The sequence below is a fragment of the Drosophila sechellia genome, chromosome 3R (genome assembly GCF_004382195.2).
Source record: "Drosophila sechellia strain sech25 chromosome 3R, ASM438219v1, whole genome shotgun sequence".
NCBI classification, from domain to species: domain Eukaryota; kingdom Metazoa; phylum Arthropoda; class Insecta; order Diptera; family Drosophilidae; genus Drosophila; species Drosophila sechellia.
The window spans coordinates 23,288,701-23,305,120 of NC_045952.1; the positions used below are offsets into that span (position 1 = coordinate 23,288,701).

Below are 16,420 nucleotides of genomic sequence, written 5' to 3' on the forward strand. Positions count from 1 at the left end.
AGATTCTGCACCGGCCTGGCCTGCCCTGCCTCGCCCCTCGTCCACCGATTCCCCTACGAGTTGGGATCTGTTACCTGCTGCTCACTCACTCGATCCGTGTAACCCTTGTCGGCGCACCAGTATAATTCGGCAATCGCAGTCCACGAGCGCTCAGTTAGAACTTTGAACTGGTTGAAGCAACTTCAGGGAACGAGCCCCCAGAAATACCCACGCAATGAAAGGATTGCGTCTCATGCCCATGAAAATGAAAGCGAAATTAGTTGTGCTCTTTGTGGGAGCTCTCTGGATGCTGATGGTTTATCTGGTGGATTCCGCCGAGGGCAGGCGACTGAGTCAGCTGCCCGAGAGTGAGTGCGATTTTGATTTCAAGGAGCAGCCGGAAGACTTCTTTGGCATGCTGGATTCTCCACTGGTGAGTGGTGGAGTTACGTGGACCGACCTAAAATTACAATCTCCAGCATTACCACAACAGGTGCCGCCAAAGAGGCCAAAGGATGGCATCCATCAACTCAAGACAGCCAGACAATATTCGGGGTAAGTTCCACTGCGATTTATCCCGCACACAATGGCGCGCAATTAGCCCACACACTTGCCTTGGCCGCTGGAGTGCTTGCCTTTGGGCACGTAAGTAATACCTGAGCTCATAAGCCCTCCCTGCCCATCTCAACCACCCACACAGGAGACGCCGGAAGCAGCCGCACAAATCGCGGAACAAAGCCGCTCGGAGATTACCCCCTCCATTTCTGTGGACCGATGACGCTGTTGATGTCCTGCAGCATAGTCACTCACCCACTTTAAATGGGCAACCAATGCAGAGAAAGCGAAGAGCTGTGACCGTGAGGAAGGAACGAACTTGGGACTATGGGGTCATACCCTACGAGATCGATACCATCTTCAGCGGAGCCCACAAGGCGCTCTTCAAGCAGGCCATGCGCCACTGGGAGAACTTCACCTGCATCAAGTTCGTGGAGCGGGATGCCAATTTGCATGCGAACTATATATATTTTACTGTCAAGAATTGCGGGTAAGTTTGATATTCCTTCTAAGGGGAATTTATAATTTATATCCTCTTCCATAGTTGCTGTTCGTTTTTGGGTAAGAATGGGAATGGACGTCAGCCTATCTCCATTGGACGTAACTGCGAAAAGTTTGGAATTATTATCCATGAACTGGGTCACACAATCGGTTTTCACCATGAACACGCCCGGGGAGACAGAGATAAGCACATCGTGATTAATAAAGGAAATATCATGAGGGGTCAGGAATATAACTTCGATGTCCTCTCGCCGGAAGAGGTGGACTTGCCTCTACTGCCCTACGATCTTAACTCCATTATGCACTATGCCCAGAACTCGTTTTCGAAAAGTCCTTACCTGGATACCATTACACCGATAGGGATTCCACCCGGAACCCATTTGGAGTTGGGTCAGCGGAGGCGTCTTAGTCGCGGAGACATTGTCCAAGCCAATTTGCTTTATAAGTGCGCCTCTTGTGGACGAACTTATCAGCAGAATTCTGGACACATAGTGAGTCCACACTTTGTGTCCTCCGGCAATGGAGTGCTCAGTGAATTCGAGGGCAGTGGCGATGCTGGGGAAGATCCGTCCGCGGAATCTGAGTTCGATGCCTCGCTGACCAACTGCGAGTGGCGGATCACGGCCACCAATGGGGAAAAGGTCATTCTGCATCTACAGCAGCTGCATCTGATGACCTCCGACGATTGTACTCAGGATTACCTGGAGATTAGGGACGGCTACTGGCACAAATCGCCACTGGTGAGACGAATCTGTGGAAATGTCAGCGGAGAGGTCATCACCACCCAGACAAGTCGCATGCTTCTCAACTATGTCAACCGGAATGCAGCCAAAGGCTACCGTGGATTCAAGGCAAGATTCGAGGGTAAATTTCAAACATCTCAAGGGAAAACAAAAATTTAATTTCCAATTTTTCCAGTGGTATGTGGTGGGGACCTAAAGCTGACCAGAGATCAGTCCATAGACTCACCCAACTATCCGCTGGACTACATGCCGGACAAAGAGTGTGTGTGGCGTATCACTGCACCGGATAACCACCAGGTGGCCCTGAAGTTCCAGAGCTTTGAGCTGGAGAAGCACGACGGGTGTGCCTACGACTTTGTGGAGATACGGGATGGCAACCACAGCGATTCCCGGCTCATAGGACGCTTCTGCGGAGATAAACTGCCACCCAATATAAAGTAAGTTACTTTCAAAGGAAAAATGATCACTAACCAAGTGAATATCCACTTAGAACCCGGAGCAACCAGATGTACATCCGTTTCGTATCCGACTCATCGGTGCAAAAGCTGGGATTCTCAGCCGCCTTGATGCTGGACGTGGATGAGTGCAAGTTCACGGATCACGGATGCCAGCACCTGTGCATTAACACCTTGGGTAGCTACCAATGTGGCTGTCGAGCGGGATACGAGTTGCAGGCAAATGGAAAGACCTGCGAGGATGCATGTGGCGGAGTCGTGGACGCTACCAAATCCAATGGCTCGCTCTACTCACCATCGTATCCGGATGTGTATCCCAACTCCAAACAGTGCGTTTGGGAAGTGGTTGCGCCACCGAATCACGCGGTGTTTTTAAACTTTACCCACTTTGATTTGGAGGGCACGCGGTTCCACTACACCAAGTGCAACTACGATTACCTGATTATATACTCCAAAATGAGGGATAATCGTCTGAAGAAGATCGGCATTTATTGTGGTCATGAACTGCCTCCGGTGGTAAATTCCGAGCAGAGCGTCCTCAGGCTGGAGTTCTACTCGGATCGCACTGTCCAGAGAAGTGGATTTGTGGCCAAGTTTGTGATAGGTAGGTGATAGGAAAAAAAAACTTAATTTACGTATGATCTATAATACCCCTATCTCCCAGATGTGGATGAGTGTTCAATGAACAATGGTGGCTGCCAGCACAGATGCCGGAACACCTTTGGATCCTATCAGTGCAGCTGCCGCAATGGATACACATTGGCTGAAAATGGACACAACTGCACGGAGACGCGTTGCAAGTTCGAGATCACTACGTCGTATGGAGTGTTGCAGAGTCCCAACTATCCGGAGGATTATCCGAGAAACATCTACTGCTACTGGCATTTTCAGACCGTACTGGGCCACCGGATACAGTTGACATTCCACGACTTTGAGGTGGAGAGCCACCAGGAGTGCATCTACGACTATGTGGCTATCTATGATGGTCGCTCCGAAAATAGCTCCACATTGGGCATCTATTGCGGTGGACGTGAGCCGTATGCCGTTATCGCCTCGACCAATGAGATGTTTATGGTACTGGCCACGGATGCGGGTCTTCAGAGAAAGGGTTTCAAGGCCACATTTGTCTCCGAGTGTGGTGGCTACTTGAGGGCCACAAATCATTCACAGACCTTCTACTCGCATCCACGATACGGTAGTAGGCCCTACAAGCGGAACATGTACTGCGACTGGCGCATTCAGGCGGACCCGGAAAGCAGTGTCAAGATCCGCTTCCTGTACTTCGAGATAGAGTACTCGGAGCGATGCGACTACGATTATCTGGAGATCACCGAGGAGGGCTACTCAATGAACACCATCCACGGCAGATTTTGCGGAAAGCACAAGCCGCCAATCATAATCTCCAACTCGGACACCCTCCTGCTGCGATTTCAAACGGACGAAAGTAACTCACTGAGGGGCTTCGCCATCTCCTTCATGGCCGTGGATCCACCGGAGGATTCTGTTGGCGAGGATTTCTATGCGGTTACACCCTTTCCCGGCTATCTCAAGAGCATGCATTCCTCAGAAACGGGCAGCGACCACCTCCTCCCGCCCAGCAGACTCATTTAGATAGAATGAAAGGTCCAGCGGAGGGATTTTATCTTTAATGTTTGTTGTTGAAATTTGTAAATAGATTGTGAATAAAAAATATTTCGAAATAACATATATAAAGGTGTCGTTTTATTTATACTATACTTTGTTGTTAAGTCCGCATAAAATATCTTTGATAATACAAATTTGAATTTGGCGCTATTATATCAGTGCAACGTTCACACTGAGGATATCGATTGGTGGTGTTAACACATCTGAGTAACTTACAATCTATGTAAAATAACAAAAAATAATTTTACTTAGAATGTTCTTACCATATTAAATAATTTATGTTTAAAAATTGCGGACAAAAAAACATAATCCTAACATTTTTAAGTCTATCAAAAAACATTCTGAAGACCCCTAATATTTCACAATCGATAGATCCAATAGTTCGATAGGCCTTTTCTCTAGCAATCAAACAATCGAGAATCGGCGTCGCTTCGTTTCGAATTTCAGTTCGAATTTGGATTTGTGCGGCGACGCTCTAATTTGTTTAATTGTTGTTCGTTAATTGTGTTAATTGTTCAGTTAGTCGCTGTGTTAATGGACCACTAAGTTAGCTGCGTGCCCGTTTTTGTTTAGTTCAAGTTATTTCTGTTTTGGCCATTCCCTACGATGAGCGCCTTTGAGGTTAGTTGATTCCTCTTTTTGGGTCTCCAGCAATAGTTTTCCGAGAAATAACTGGATTCCCGGTACTTACAGATCACAGTGACGCCATCGCGCCTAAAGCAAAAGAAGCGCGCCGAAGGACGCGAGCCCGCCGTCGTCGTCATGGCTCCGTTCTCTGCCAAGGCGATAGTGCAGTTCGAGGATGTGCCGATAACAAAGACAGCACGGCGCCAGGTGCGCGTTCTCAACCCCAGCGAGGACGACATCGAGGTTAGTGGGTTGCATACGTCCTGGCAACTGTTATTTGATCAATGGAACACCCGTTTTTCAGGTCAAGGTTATGAAGGCCATTCGGGAAGAGCACAACTTAAGCCTGGAGTGGATGGAGCACACGGTGCCTGCAAGAGATGAGGTTTCTATGGAGCTAGTGTGGAGTCCCGTCCTTGAGGTGGCCTGCAAGGAGACGCTGCAGCTGATAGACAACCGCAACTTTCGAAAGGAGGTGATGATCATACTCAAGTCCAAGAGCAACCAGCCGGTCAAGGTCAGTCAAAAAATGCATTTGCCACCCCTTTTACTTACCCTCTTTTGCATGGATCTCTTACCTTTCTACCTGAAGAACCCGCGCAAATTCCCGACTGTCGGCAAGACCCTGCAGCTGAAATCGCCGACAGGAGTTGGTAAGACAATGAAAAGCGTGGTATCCGCTGCTGTGCAGCAAAAGAGGCGTATGTCTGCGGCAGCAGCTCCTCCCTCCAAGCAGCCATGGCGAGTGACTGCTCCTTCGCGTCATGCTGCCCGTCCACATCCACCTCCACAGGCTCCTCTTGTCGAGAAGAATGTATACAAGACTCCACAAGAGGAGCCCGTATACATATCACCACAGCCTCGCAGTCTTAAGGAAAATCTAAGCCCTATGACGCCAGGAAACCTACTCGACGTGATTGACAATCTGCGGTTCACACCTCTCACCGAAACCCGTGGCAAAGAACAAGCTACCATTATGCCGGACAATCTGGCCGCCTGGCCCACACCAACACTTAAAGGGAATGTCAGACAATGTGCCAATGATATGCGCCCGCGTCGAATCACTCCAGATGATCTAGAAGATCAGCCTGCCACGAACAAAACGTTCGATGTGAAGCATTCCGAGACTATCAACATTTCGTTGGACACCTTGGACTGCTCCAGGATCGATGGACAACCGCATACGCCCCTAAATAAGACCACAACCATTGTGCATGCCACGCACACCAGAGCTCTGGCCTGTATTCATGAGGAGGAGGGACCAAGTCCACCTAGGACGCCCACGAAGAGTGCCATACACGACCTGAAGAGGGACATCAAGTTGGTGGGTTCACCATTACGAAAGTATTCCGAGTCCATGAAAGATTTGTCACTTTTATCGCCACAAACAAAGTATGCCATTCAAGGCTCTATGCCTAATCTAAATGAAATGAAAATCCGCTCGATCGAACAGAATAGATACTACCAAGAGCAGCAGATCCAGATAAAGACCAAGGACTTGAATAGCTCATCCAGTAGCGAGGCTAGCTTGGCGGGTCAGCAGGAGTTTCTTTTCAACCATAGTGAGATCCTCGCTCAGTCCAGTCGTTTTAACCTCCATGAAGTAGGTCGGAAGTCGGTGAAGGGAAGTCCGGTAAAGAATCCTCACAAGCGCCGCTCTCATGAGTTGAGTTTTTCGGATGCACCTAGCAACGAATCACTATACCGCAATGAAACTATAGCCATTTCCCCTCCTAAAAAGCAACGGGTTGAAGACACTACTCTGCCCAGAAGTGCTGCGCCGGCAAATGCATCTGCAAGAAGCAGTAGTGCCCACGCATGGCCACACGCCCAATCCAAGAAGTTTAAGCTGGCACAAACCATGTCCCTGATGAAGAAGCCCACCACACCACGAAAGGCCAGGGAAACTAGCGTTCAGCCTTCCGTCAAGCTCTACGACTCGGAGCTGTATATGCAGACGTGTATCAACCCGGATCCATTTGCAGCAACTACCACAATTGATCCATTTCTGGCCTCTACCATGTATTTGGATGAACAGGCTGTGGATCGTCACCAAGCTGACTTTAAAAAGTGGTTAAATGCCCTTGTCTCCATACCCGCTGACCTGGACGCAGATTTAAATAACAAAATAGACGTTGGTAAGCTGTTTAACGAGGTGCGTAACAAGGAGCTCGTGGTGGCACCCACCAAGGAGGAGCAGTCTATGAACTACCTAACGAAATACCGCCTGGAGACGCTTCGTAAGGCGGCTGTGGAGCTATTCTTCAGTGAGCAGATGCGCGTGCCATGCTCCAAAGTGGCCGTCTATGTCAACAAGCAAGCGCTGCGCATCCGTAGCGATCGTAATCTTCACCTGGACGTAGTTATGCAACGCACCATACTTGAGCTGCTGCTTTGCTTCAATCCCCTTTGGCTGCGCCTTGGACTGGAGGTGGTCTTCGGTGAGAAGATCCAGATGCAGTCTAATCGAGACATTGTTGGGCTCAGCACCTTTATCCTCAACCGCTTGTTCCGGAATAAGTGTGAGGAGCAGAGGTACAGCAAGGCATACACACTCACCGAAGAGTACGCGGAAACCATTAAGAAGCATTCGTTGCAGAAAATCCTCTTTTTGCTGCTTTTCCTCGATCAAGCTAAGCAGAAGCGCATAGTCAAGCACAATCCCTGTTTGTTTGTTAAAAAGTCGCCACATAAGGAGACCAAAGATATTCTGCTGCGCTTCTCGTCGGAGCTGCTTGCCAACATTGGTGATATTACGCGGGAACTGCGCCGCCTGGGCTACGTTCTCCAGCATCGCCAAACATTTTTGGACGAGTTCGATTATGCCTTCAACAACTTGGCTGTGGACTTAAGGGATGGCGTGAGACTTACCCGCGTCATGGAGGTAATTTTACTGCGCGATGATCTAACCCGTCAGTTGAGGGTGCCAGCCATCTCTCGCCTCCAGCGGATCTTCAATGTAAAGCTAGCTCTGGGCGCACTCGGTGAGGCCAACTTCCAGCTAGGCGGTGACATCGCCGCCCAAGACATCGTTGACGGGCATCGTGAGAAGACGCTTTCACTGCTCTGGCAACTTATTTACAAATTCCGCTCGCCCAAGTTCCATGCGGCGGCCACGGTGCTCCAGAAATGGTGGCGCCGTCACTGGCTGTACGTAGTCATCCACCGTCGCATCCGCCATAAAGAGCTTATGCGTCGCCACCGGGCCGCTACTGTCATTCAGGCCGTGTTCCGTGGCCACCAGATGAGAAAGTATGTGAAGTTGTTTAAGGCGGAACGCACCCAGGCCGCAATAGTCCTGCAAAAGTTTACCCGGCGGTATTTGGCCCAGAAGCAGCTATATCAGAGCTATCACAGCATTATCACCATGCAGCGCTGGTGGCGTGCCCAACAACTCGGAAAGCAATACCGCCAACGGTTCTTGGAGCTCCGAGAGGCTGCGATCTTTCTCCAGCGGATCTGGCGGCGACGCCTCTTTGCCAAAAAACTATTGGCGGCGGCGGAAACAGCCAGACTTCAGCGATCGCAAAAACAACAGGCAGCTGCCAGTTATATTCAAATGCAATGGCGAAGCTATCAGTTGGGCAAAGTTCAGCGTCAAAGGTTCCTGCGCCAGAGGGACCTCATCATGTTTGTTCAGCGCAGGATGCGAAGCAAGTGGAGTATGCTGGAGCAGCGCAAGGAGTTCCAGAAACTAAAGCGTGCAGCTATAAATGTGCAACAACGCTGGCGAGCGAAGCTTTCAATGAGAAAGTGCAATTCTGAGTATTTGGCACTTCGTTCCAGCGTTCTTAAAGTTCAGGCCTACAGGAAAGCCATAATCCAGATGCGAATAGAACGTAATCACTACTACTCCGTGCGGAAAAATGTTATCTGCCTGCAACAGCGACTGAGGGCCACCATAAAAATGCGCGAACAGAGGGAAAATTATCTGAGGCTGCGTAATGCTTTGATACTTGTTCAAAAACGCTACCGCATGCGTCAACAAATGATCCAGGATCGCAAAGCCTATTTAAAAACCCGCCAATGCATCATCAATGTCCAGAGGCGCTGGAAAGCCACACTGCAAATGCGTCAAGATAGGAAGAACTACCTTCAGCTCCAATCGACAACCAAACTAATTCAAATCAAGTTCCGTGCCAAGCGCGAAATGGAAAAGCAAAGAGCCCAGTTTCTCGAGCTGAAAAAGGTTTCGCTTGTAGTTCAGCAACGTCGGCGGGCTTTGCTGCAGATGCGAAAGGAGCGGCAGGAGTACCTACATCTGCGCGAGGTGACCATAAAGCTGCAGCGCAGATTCCATGCTCAAAAATCAATGCGGTTCATCCGAGCCAAGTACCGCGGCACTCAGGCTGCTGTAAGCTGCCTGCAGATGCACTGGCGTAGTCATCTGCTTAGAAAACGGCAGCGGAACAGTTTCTTACAACTGCGTCAAGCAGCTATAACGCTGCAACGACGGTACCGAGCTCGTCTGAGCATGATCAAGCAGTTGAAGAGTTACGCCCAGCTGAAACAGGCAGCTACTACCACTCAAACCCGATATAGAGCCAAGAAGGCAATGCAAAAGCAGGTGGTCTTGTACCAAAAGCAAAGGGAAGCCATTATCAAAGTGCAGCGACGATACCGCGGCAAACTGGAGATGAGAAGGCAGATTGAAGTCTACCAAAAACAGCGCCAGGCAGTCATCCGCCTGCAGAAATGGTGGCGCAGTATACGCGACATGCGGCTGTGCAAAGCGGGCTACCGAAGGATTCGGCTCAGTTCATTGAGCATTCAACGCAAGTGGCGGGCCACAGTGCAGGCGCGCCGCCAACGGGAGATCTTCTTAAGCACCATCCGCAAGGTGCGACTTATGCAGGCATTTATCAGAGCAACTTTACTGATGCGGCAGCAGCGCAGGGAATTCGAGACGAAGCGAGTGGCTGCCATAGTGCTGCAGCGCCGGTTCCGTGCTCGCTGTGCCATGCTAAAGGCGAGACAGGATTATCAATTAATCCAATCCTCTGTGATCCTGGTGCAGCGCAAATTCCGTGCTAATCGCAGCATGAAGCAGGCACGCCAGGAATTTGTCCAGCTGCGGACTATTACAGTCCATTTGCAACAAAAGTTCCGTGGCAAGCGCCTAATGATTGAGCAGCGTAATTGTTTCGAATTGCTCCGCCGTTCCATGCCGGACTTCCAGGCACGTGCCCGCGGCTTTATGGCTCGCAAACGATTCCAGGCCCTGATGACACCCGAGATGATAGACCTCATACGCCAGAAGCGCGCCGCCAAGGTTATACAACGTTACTGGCGTGGCTATCTAATCCGACGACGCCAGAAACACCAGGGTCTCTTGGCTATCAGAAAGCGTATTGCTCAGCTGCGGCAAGAGGCAAAGGCGGTAAACTCTGTGCGTTGCAAAGTCCAGGAGGCGGTGCGGTTCCTTCGCGGACGCTTTATCGCCTCAGATGCGTTAGCAGTGCTAACTAGATTGGGTAAGTGTTCCAGCTACGTTAGTCCTTATCATAACTAATCCTGATTTATAATCCCCGCAGATCGTCTTTCGCGCACTGTGCCACACCTGCTCATGTGGTGTTCGGAGTTCATGTCCACGTTTTGCTACGGCATCATGGCTCAGGCCATTCGATCAGAGGTGGATAAGCAGCTTATCGAGCGGTGCAGCCGGATCATCCTAAATTTGGCCCGCTACAACAGCACCACGGTGAACACGTTCCAGGAGGGCGGTTTGGTCACCATTGCCCAGATGTTATTGCGCTGGTGCGACAAAGACAGTGAGATATTCAACACTTTGTGCACCCTCATTTGGGTATTCGCACACTGTCCCAAAAAGCGAAAGGTAGATAATCGGAAAAGGAATTAGGTAGTAGGGATTTTTAATCATATCCTAATGATTTCCAGATCATTCACGACTACATGACCAACCCAGAGGCCATTTACATGGTGCGTGAAACTAAGAAGCTCGTCGCCCGCAAGGAAAAGATGAAGCAAAATGCCCGCAAGCCGCCGCCAATTACAACCGGACGGTATAAGAGCCAAAAGATAAACTTCACGCCGTGTTCCCTGCCCAGCCTGGAGCCGGACTTCGGAATCATCCGCTACAGTCCCTACACGTTCATCTCGTCCGTTTACGCCTTCGATACGATTTTGTGCAAGCTGCAGATCGACATGTTTTAGGTTTAGTTAAATGTTTAATGTTATACCCATTCTGTGTTGTGTTTTAAAATAGTAATAGCACATAAATTCTTAGACCATGCTAGTTTTTTGGAGACAATTAGAAATAGTTTAAGATAATCTAAGAACGTCTTAACAATGTAAAATACTAGGATAAGTTAACATGTAAATGCTGCAAACGAAAAATGTAACTAATATTTTAGAATGAAAACTAAGTGGATTGTTTTTATAGGAAACCACAAAAGGAACTGAGGAATAAACACAATTAAAAGTCAAATTCAAGTGTATTTGCTAACGCAGACTTGCTGCGCCTATGTTTATTCGGGTAGGTATGTATTCACAAAACAATTACATATTTGTAATTATATAGTTAAATTTTAGTAATCACTTTGTTACACCGATATAAGTATGCAGTAGTTTACCCACTATTCGTGCTCCTCCGCCGACGACCACAACGAATGCCACTCGTGTCGCTCTTTCTGAGAGAGATTGCCCCAAGTATATAAGTTTAAATCCGCGTGTATATTAATTAATGCCCCTTTAAAATGTACATATATGGAGTACTGTAAATTGGATTGAATATGCATATATAATAGATTCGTATAACATTATATGTATTTCTTCCTCGATAATTGCACACGCCAGTTTCATTCTCATTCTGTTTTCCCTTTATTTTCTTTTTTTTTTGGATTTTTTCGCCATTTGTCATATATTATTTAGAGGCTGCCGTTAAACGCATCGATTTGAAGAACTTAACATAAATACCATTGGCTCTAGCGATTCATACAATAAATATTTGTGGGACGAGGGGCGTGCAAAGAATTCGTTTGGATTCGCAGACATTTAGATTTAGATTGCCTCCCGAATGTGTGACTTAAGTTTGGAGAAGAGTCTGAGAGCTTTTGCAAGTGCTTTTTAGATAACATTAGTTAGGATGAGCTCCTGGCCAAATGGCGCACGGCTGGATTTGGATAAGTGCGCCATCCGGGGAGAGTGGGGCCACTCTTGACTTAACGTCGGCCCAGGCCAAAGTTGAAGGGTTGCGGACGCGTCGTTCGCTTGTTCTGTCGTCCAGGTCGCACTGCAAGCCCAAGGATTAAAAGGATGCGTGTGTGAGGAAGGGAGGAACACAGTAGACTTACCAGCACGCTCGGCTGCCAAGTAGTTCGCTGGCGGCACTCTGTAGTCGATCTCGTTGTCCTGGTCGTAGTCGTAGTCGCTGCGTTTGCCCAGTCCGAAGGAGTAGGGACGAGACCTCTTGCCCAGACCGAAGTTATAGACCGGCAGGCGCTTCATGCCCGGTCCGCCGTTCGAGTACATATAGGCCCGTCGTCCCAGACCGAAGGCGTACCGCTCCACCCGCTTGTCGATGTTGTCGCCTCCGTTGTCGGTCATCTCGTCGGCGGCCAGCAGGACATCGGCATCGCTGTCGCCACTGCGCTGATCCTGGCCAATTACCGGGGAGCTGGCGATGTAGCCGACGCAGCAAACTGCCAGCAGCAGGAGGTGGGCGTGAAGGGAGTTCATTGTGATGCTGTGGGCGTGGCTCGGGATGGGGCACGTCTGGATGCTGCTACTGCTGCTGCTGCAAAAAAGTCAGCGAAGACAAAGTGAGCAAACGACGAATAGAATTTTAAGCACTCGCTCCCCAATTCTCTGTGTGTCAAAGCGTTGCATACTTTGCGGCGACAGTTGTCGCCTTTCGTAAACAAGGATACTGTGGAATTAGGGTGGACCGAAACGGCAGTTAAATAAAAGGACATTTAAGAAAATAAATTCAGAATTAAAGTGTTTAAAGCAAACAAGTGCTAACTAATACCATATCTATAACTCCAAATTTATGTATTGTATGGAATATAAACCCACCCTAATGCGTGCCCTCCAACGAATATTTATGCAAAATAAAGAAACAAACAATCGACGTGGAATTTCGGCCCAAACACAAAATATGTCAACGGCAAACAAATGCCGACGCGTTGACAGCCCGGCAAAATGGCAACAGAAAATTTGGCAGTGGCAAACAGAAGCAAACAGTCAACGAAACCAAGAAAAACGACCGCTTAAAAATGGCCTGCAGAACGCCGAAAAATGTGGCCAAAAGTTTGATGCCACCGCCGGCGGTCATGCGGAAGGTCCTTGGTCCTTGATCCTTAGTGCTTGGCCAACTCCAAATGCAGCAGACGCGACGGGTTTTTCTGCTGGCCTTGCAGGTCGCGTCGTAAAAGTTATTATTTGATCCGCGCCATGAGATGAAATGAGTGGCTTAATTCCCGCCTCAGATGCCACAATTAGCCAAGAACAATTACCCAAAAAATCCAACCGCGACCGAACCAGTGAACTACCCTGGCTGGGGGAATCCTTCCATCTCGCTGGAAGGATTCCGCCATTAGCGGAATAGCAGTGTCAGTCAATGGGAGTCGTCAACGCTTTGTGGAGCTGTCAGTGCCATCAATTTAAAGTGCACGTCGTGAATGAAGGAACCACTGGCAGTAACGTGGCTGCATTTCCGCCGGAAAACTTGACAGCCGGAGCACGTAGTGTCTAGCTAAGAACGCCCACTGCCTCCAGATACTTGTTGTTTGGCTAGGCAAATTAACTTTCTGACAATTTTCCATTAGAGAAAGGGCTTAAGTGCCATGACTCGCCGCCGCACATAATTATGTGCAAACAGGGGACGAATCAATTAATCGAAGCCTACGGCGTGGCTCCAAAATGTTGCGCATACGCACCGTGGCCGGTCATAAATTCGGTGGGTGCATGTGCAACAGGGCCACAAATCATGCAACAGGTTCGCCAAAGACCGCAAAAGGCCCGTGGGAGCGCCTGACCTCCAAGTTTGATTTACAATGGGAGCACCATGGATGGCAGCTGTGCACTTTCCACGCAGGACAATAAAAGCAATGACTATGAGTGCCGCTGTGCGAAAGGCTATGGCCGCGAGATAATAGGCGGAAAATCGTTACATTTGTTAGACTTTATCAACCGCAACACGACGACAACAAAACGAGGAGCAGCGCAGCCACGGCGTACCCAATCGTAAATCTGATGGGGGCAAAGCATGGTCTTGTGAAAAGTGTCAACACCTTTCACTATTATTTCCATTCCGGCAATAAAATCTTGTTTGTCGTCGACAACGCAACGCAGCAATGCGCCCTTGGCCGCAAATGAGATTCAGGCATTATCTGTTTATGAATTTATGCCACTTTTGGCCCATAACTCTTTTGGTCTGCTGGTCTTTTCTCATATCCGCAGCGACGATTAGTTTTGACCGCCAAGCGGAATGCAACGGAAATTCAAAGGAGCAGCCGCGCAGGACCCCCGCCTAATTAAGTTTGAAAGTTGGCAAAGTTTCCTTAGCTGCCGAAGCAGAAGGCCATAACAACACGGCGGCCAAAGGGATATAAGCAAATTTGCAGCTTTACGGAGAAAGCCAAAGCAATTTTAGCTGATGTGGCAAATTACGACAGAGAGATCCCTTAGGTGGAGCCATAGCTGAGGCTAAAACTCAAAACGAGCGAAAAATTAGCTGCAATTGAAACGGTTTTTTAAATTGAAAGCCCTGCCAGGGGCGAGCGCCCATGCCCATTTCCCATTTCACCTTTACCCTCAAAGCCCTCCTAATTAAGTTACGTTCAGGTAATGAAGTGGCTAACTTCTTTGCGCCAATTTATGGCGGTTAGGCAATCATTGCCCCCAGATCCCGTCCGCAGCTCCATTGTTTTCTTTTCTTACATTTTTTTTTTAATGCGGCTGACCCTTGTCGTCGCGACCCCATTTCCTTGTTTTTCTTTAATTCGACATGTGTATCAATTCTGCAAGTAAACATAAACTGACCCTGGAGGGTCCGTCCGGAGCAGCCCATAACTTGCCCCAACATCAATCAACAATTGTCCTCCGATTTGTTTATTTAATATGCTCGTCCTTGGCTTTTGGATTTCCTATGTGTGATCCCATTTTTTCTGCTATTTTTTGCTCTGGGGCGTGTTGTTATTTATTTAATTACAATTTGATTGAGGCTTGTCTTTTGTCTTCTAGCATTTTTCGTCTGTGACTTCGAACGTTTTTGGAGGAGAGTTGGTGATGTTGCCATATGTCAATTGTTGCCTCAGGCAATTTATATAATCAAATGTGGTTTTGTCTTCTCGCTAAGCGATTGAAAATGAATTGAATTCGAGGGCTTTCCACAGATCAAAAGCGAATACAAATTGCATTGGTTTTCTTTGCATACTTTTTGGGGCAAAAGTGTTGATTGAGTGTGCGGTATATTTAAGAATGTCCTACATTTATTTTAAATTTAATTTAAGGCAAAAATAACAAGAATCTTGAATAAATTTTTAAATAAAGCTTAAAGAATAATATAAATCGAACCCAACACCCAACACCCAACACATGTTTTAACAAGATGACAAGGGGAATTTATAATTTTAGGCCAGAAAGGATGTGCAACAGAGAACTGCAGCCCGCCACTGGCACTCTACGTCCACCCGATAAACACTCGGTACTCTAGGCACCCCTGTGTTTTTTGACACCCTACTTGCGGCAACACAAAATACACGAGTGTTTTACCAACGTGGTGTTTTTGTTACGAGTAAAAAAACCACCCGAGGCCTGCTGCGAAATAACCGTTTGGGTGAGTGGACGCACAGTCAACGATCGACCGCACGTCATTTTTTGTACGCGGGCTGCAGTTCTACCCGCGATGTGCGTGGCGGGTAGCACCCGCACAAAAAATTGTAGGGTGTGAGTCGAGTGGCAAAAAATGCCACCCTTGCAGTTCTCTGATGTGCAACACATGTGCCTTCACTTGAATATCCAATAATTACAATATATATACAATATCACAACTTACAGCGAATTCCAAATGCCGCTGGAAAAACTCACTGACCGAAAAGCTCAGAAACCGCGATGCAATTATTTTAAAGGATCGATTTGGAATTTAGCACTCTGGGATGCTAAGACAGGATACGCGGTGCAACTCGAGTGTTCAGAGGTTCCGCGGACTAAGTCGGCTGCTGCTCCTGTGGCACGTTGACAGATCAAATGTCGGTTAAGTTTTGAATCCGCATCCGCTGGCGCTCGGCCTCTTATATGAGCGTTTGCTCGCCTTTATCAACGAGCCACCCACACGATAGCCGCAAGAGGTGACGACAATGTGTGGTGGGTTCTGTGCGCGATTTCACCACGAATGTGGGGTGGCTTGGTGGGTCGTATTGCGGGCCCGTATGCGCCAAGGATGTAACAAGTGTCCGTGGCCATGCGGCTTTTCCGGAAAAGCCAAGAGGACACATTCCTCGAGGAGATGGTGAAACCAAAGCCGAGTTTCTCGTAAGGTGAGGAAAAATGCAGCTGAAGGATGCGACACTGCACGTAGTGTGTATGCTAAGCAACGGTGCGTATGATGAATGCGCTGTTGAGGTTCATTAGGAGGTCGCTGCGACCGACACCCACGGCATAACATCCAACTATTTCTCATTTCAATGGAAAATTGCCAGCTGACTGGGCGCGCATTACTCAAATGCAGGACACTGGCCTTCGGCCCTTCTTTGTGGGGCATCCTCATAGCCAGCTGACAACTCGAATGACATGCAACCCCGGCTTTATACTCGATAAACCCCCTGCTTCTGCGGCTGTAACATTTCAAAAGCGAAAAGTCGAGGAATTTTATGCGGAATGCCAGCGTATATTTTTCACAACGCCACTTTCCGGCCGGAAGGCATAACATTTAACATTTGTCCCGTCTTGATG

At 48.4% G+C, this 16,420-nt stretch overlaps 3 protein-coding genes across 3 annotated transcripts; 2 read left to right on the plus strand and 1 right to left on the minus strand.

Moving 5' to 3' along the window:
• The first annotated feature begins 134 nt into the window (after window positions 1-134).
• LOC116801643 (dorsal-ventral patterning protein tolloid) lies at window positions 135-3,940 on the plus strand. The gene is made up of 7 exons (XM_032722482.1): window positions 135-412; window positions 473-534; window positions 680-1,024; window positions 1,079-1,899; window positions 1,954-2,215; window positions 2,269-2,837; window positions 2,898-3,940. The coding sequence occupies exons 1-7, from the start codon at window positions 215-217 to the stop codon at window positions 3,842-3,844; spliced, it is 3,204 nt and encodes a 1,067-aa protein (XP_032578373.1). The 5' UTR covers window positions 135-214; the 3' UTR covers window positions 3,845-3,940.
• A 375-nt stretch (window positions 3,941-4,315) lies between these two features.
• LOC6607793 (protein abnormal spindle) lies at window positions 4,316-10,890 on the plus strand. Its single transcript, XM_002032515.2, has 6 exons — window positions 4,316-4,498; window positions 4,571-4,747; window positions 4,809-5,021; window positions 5,097-9,978; window positions 10,039-10,340; window positions 10,403-10,890. Exons 1-6 carry the CDS (start codon window positions 4,484-4,486, stop codon window positions 10,676-10,678), a joined length of 5,865 nt encoding a protein of 1,954 aa, XP_002032551.1. The 5' UTR covers window positions 4,316-4,483; the 3' UTR covers window positions 10,679-10,890.
• A 72-nt stretch (window positions 10,891-10,962) lies between these two features.
• LOC6607794 (allatostatin-A) lies at window positions 10,963-15,737 on the minus strand. Its single transcript, XM_002032516.2, has 3 exons — window positions 15,525-15,737; window positions 11,818-12,260; window positions 10,963-11,756 (listed from the first exon to the last, which is right to left on the minus strand). The coding sequence occupies exons 2-3, from the start codon at window positions 12,200-12,202 to the stop codon at window positions 11,686-11,688; spliced, it is 456 nt and encodes a 151-aa protein (XP_002032552.1). The 5' UTR covers window positions 12,203-12,260; window positions 15,525-15,737; the 3' UTR covers window positions 10,963-11,685.
• Between the last annotated feature and the right edge of the window lie 683 nt (window positions 15,738-16,420).

Bases quoted from the DNA above. Each gene is read 5' to 3' on its own strand.
- LOC116801643 (XM_032722482.1), top strand. From the start codon at position 215: ATGAAAGGATTGCGTCTCATGCCCATGAAAATGAAAGCGAAATTAGTT. The intron at 535-679 runs GTAAGTTCCACT...CCACCCACACAG, and splicing joins ACAGCCAGACAATATTCGGG to GAGACGCCGGAAGCAGCCGC. The intron at 2,216-2,268 runs GTAAGTTACTTT...ATATCCACTTAG, and splicing joins AAACTGCCACCCAATATAAA to AACCCGGAGCAACCAGATGT.
- LOC6607793 (XM_002032515.2), top strand. The intron at 9,979-10,038 runs GTAAGTGTTCCA...TAATCCCCGCAG, and splicing joins AGCAGTGCTAACTAGATTGG to ATCGTCTTTCGCGCACTGTG. The intron at 10,341-10,402 runs GTAGATAATCGG...AATGATTTCCAG, and splicing joins ACTGTCCCAAAAAGCGAAAG to ATCATTCACGACTACATGAC.
- LOC6607794 (XM_002032516.2), bottom strand. From the start codon at position 12,202: ATGAACTCCCTTCACGCCCACCTCCTGCTGCTGGCAGTTTGCTGCGTC. The intron at 11,757-11,817 runs GTAAGTCTACTG...TTGGGCTTGCAG, and splicing joins CTTGGCAGCCGAGCGTGCTG to TGCGACCTGGACGACAGAAC.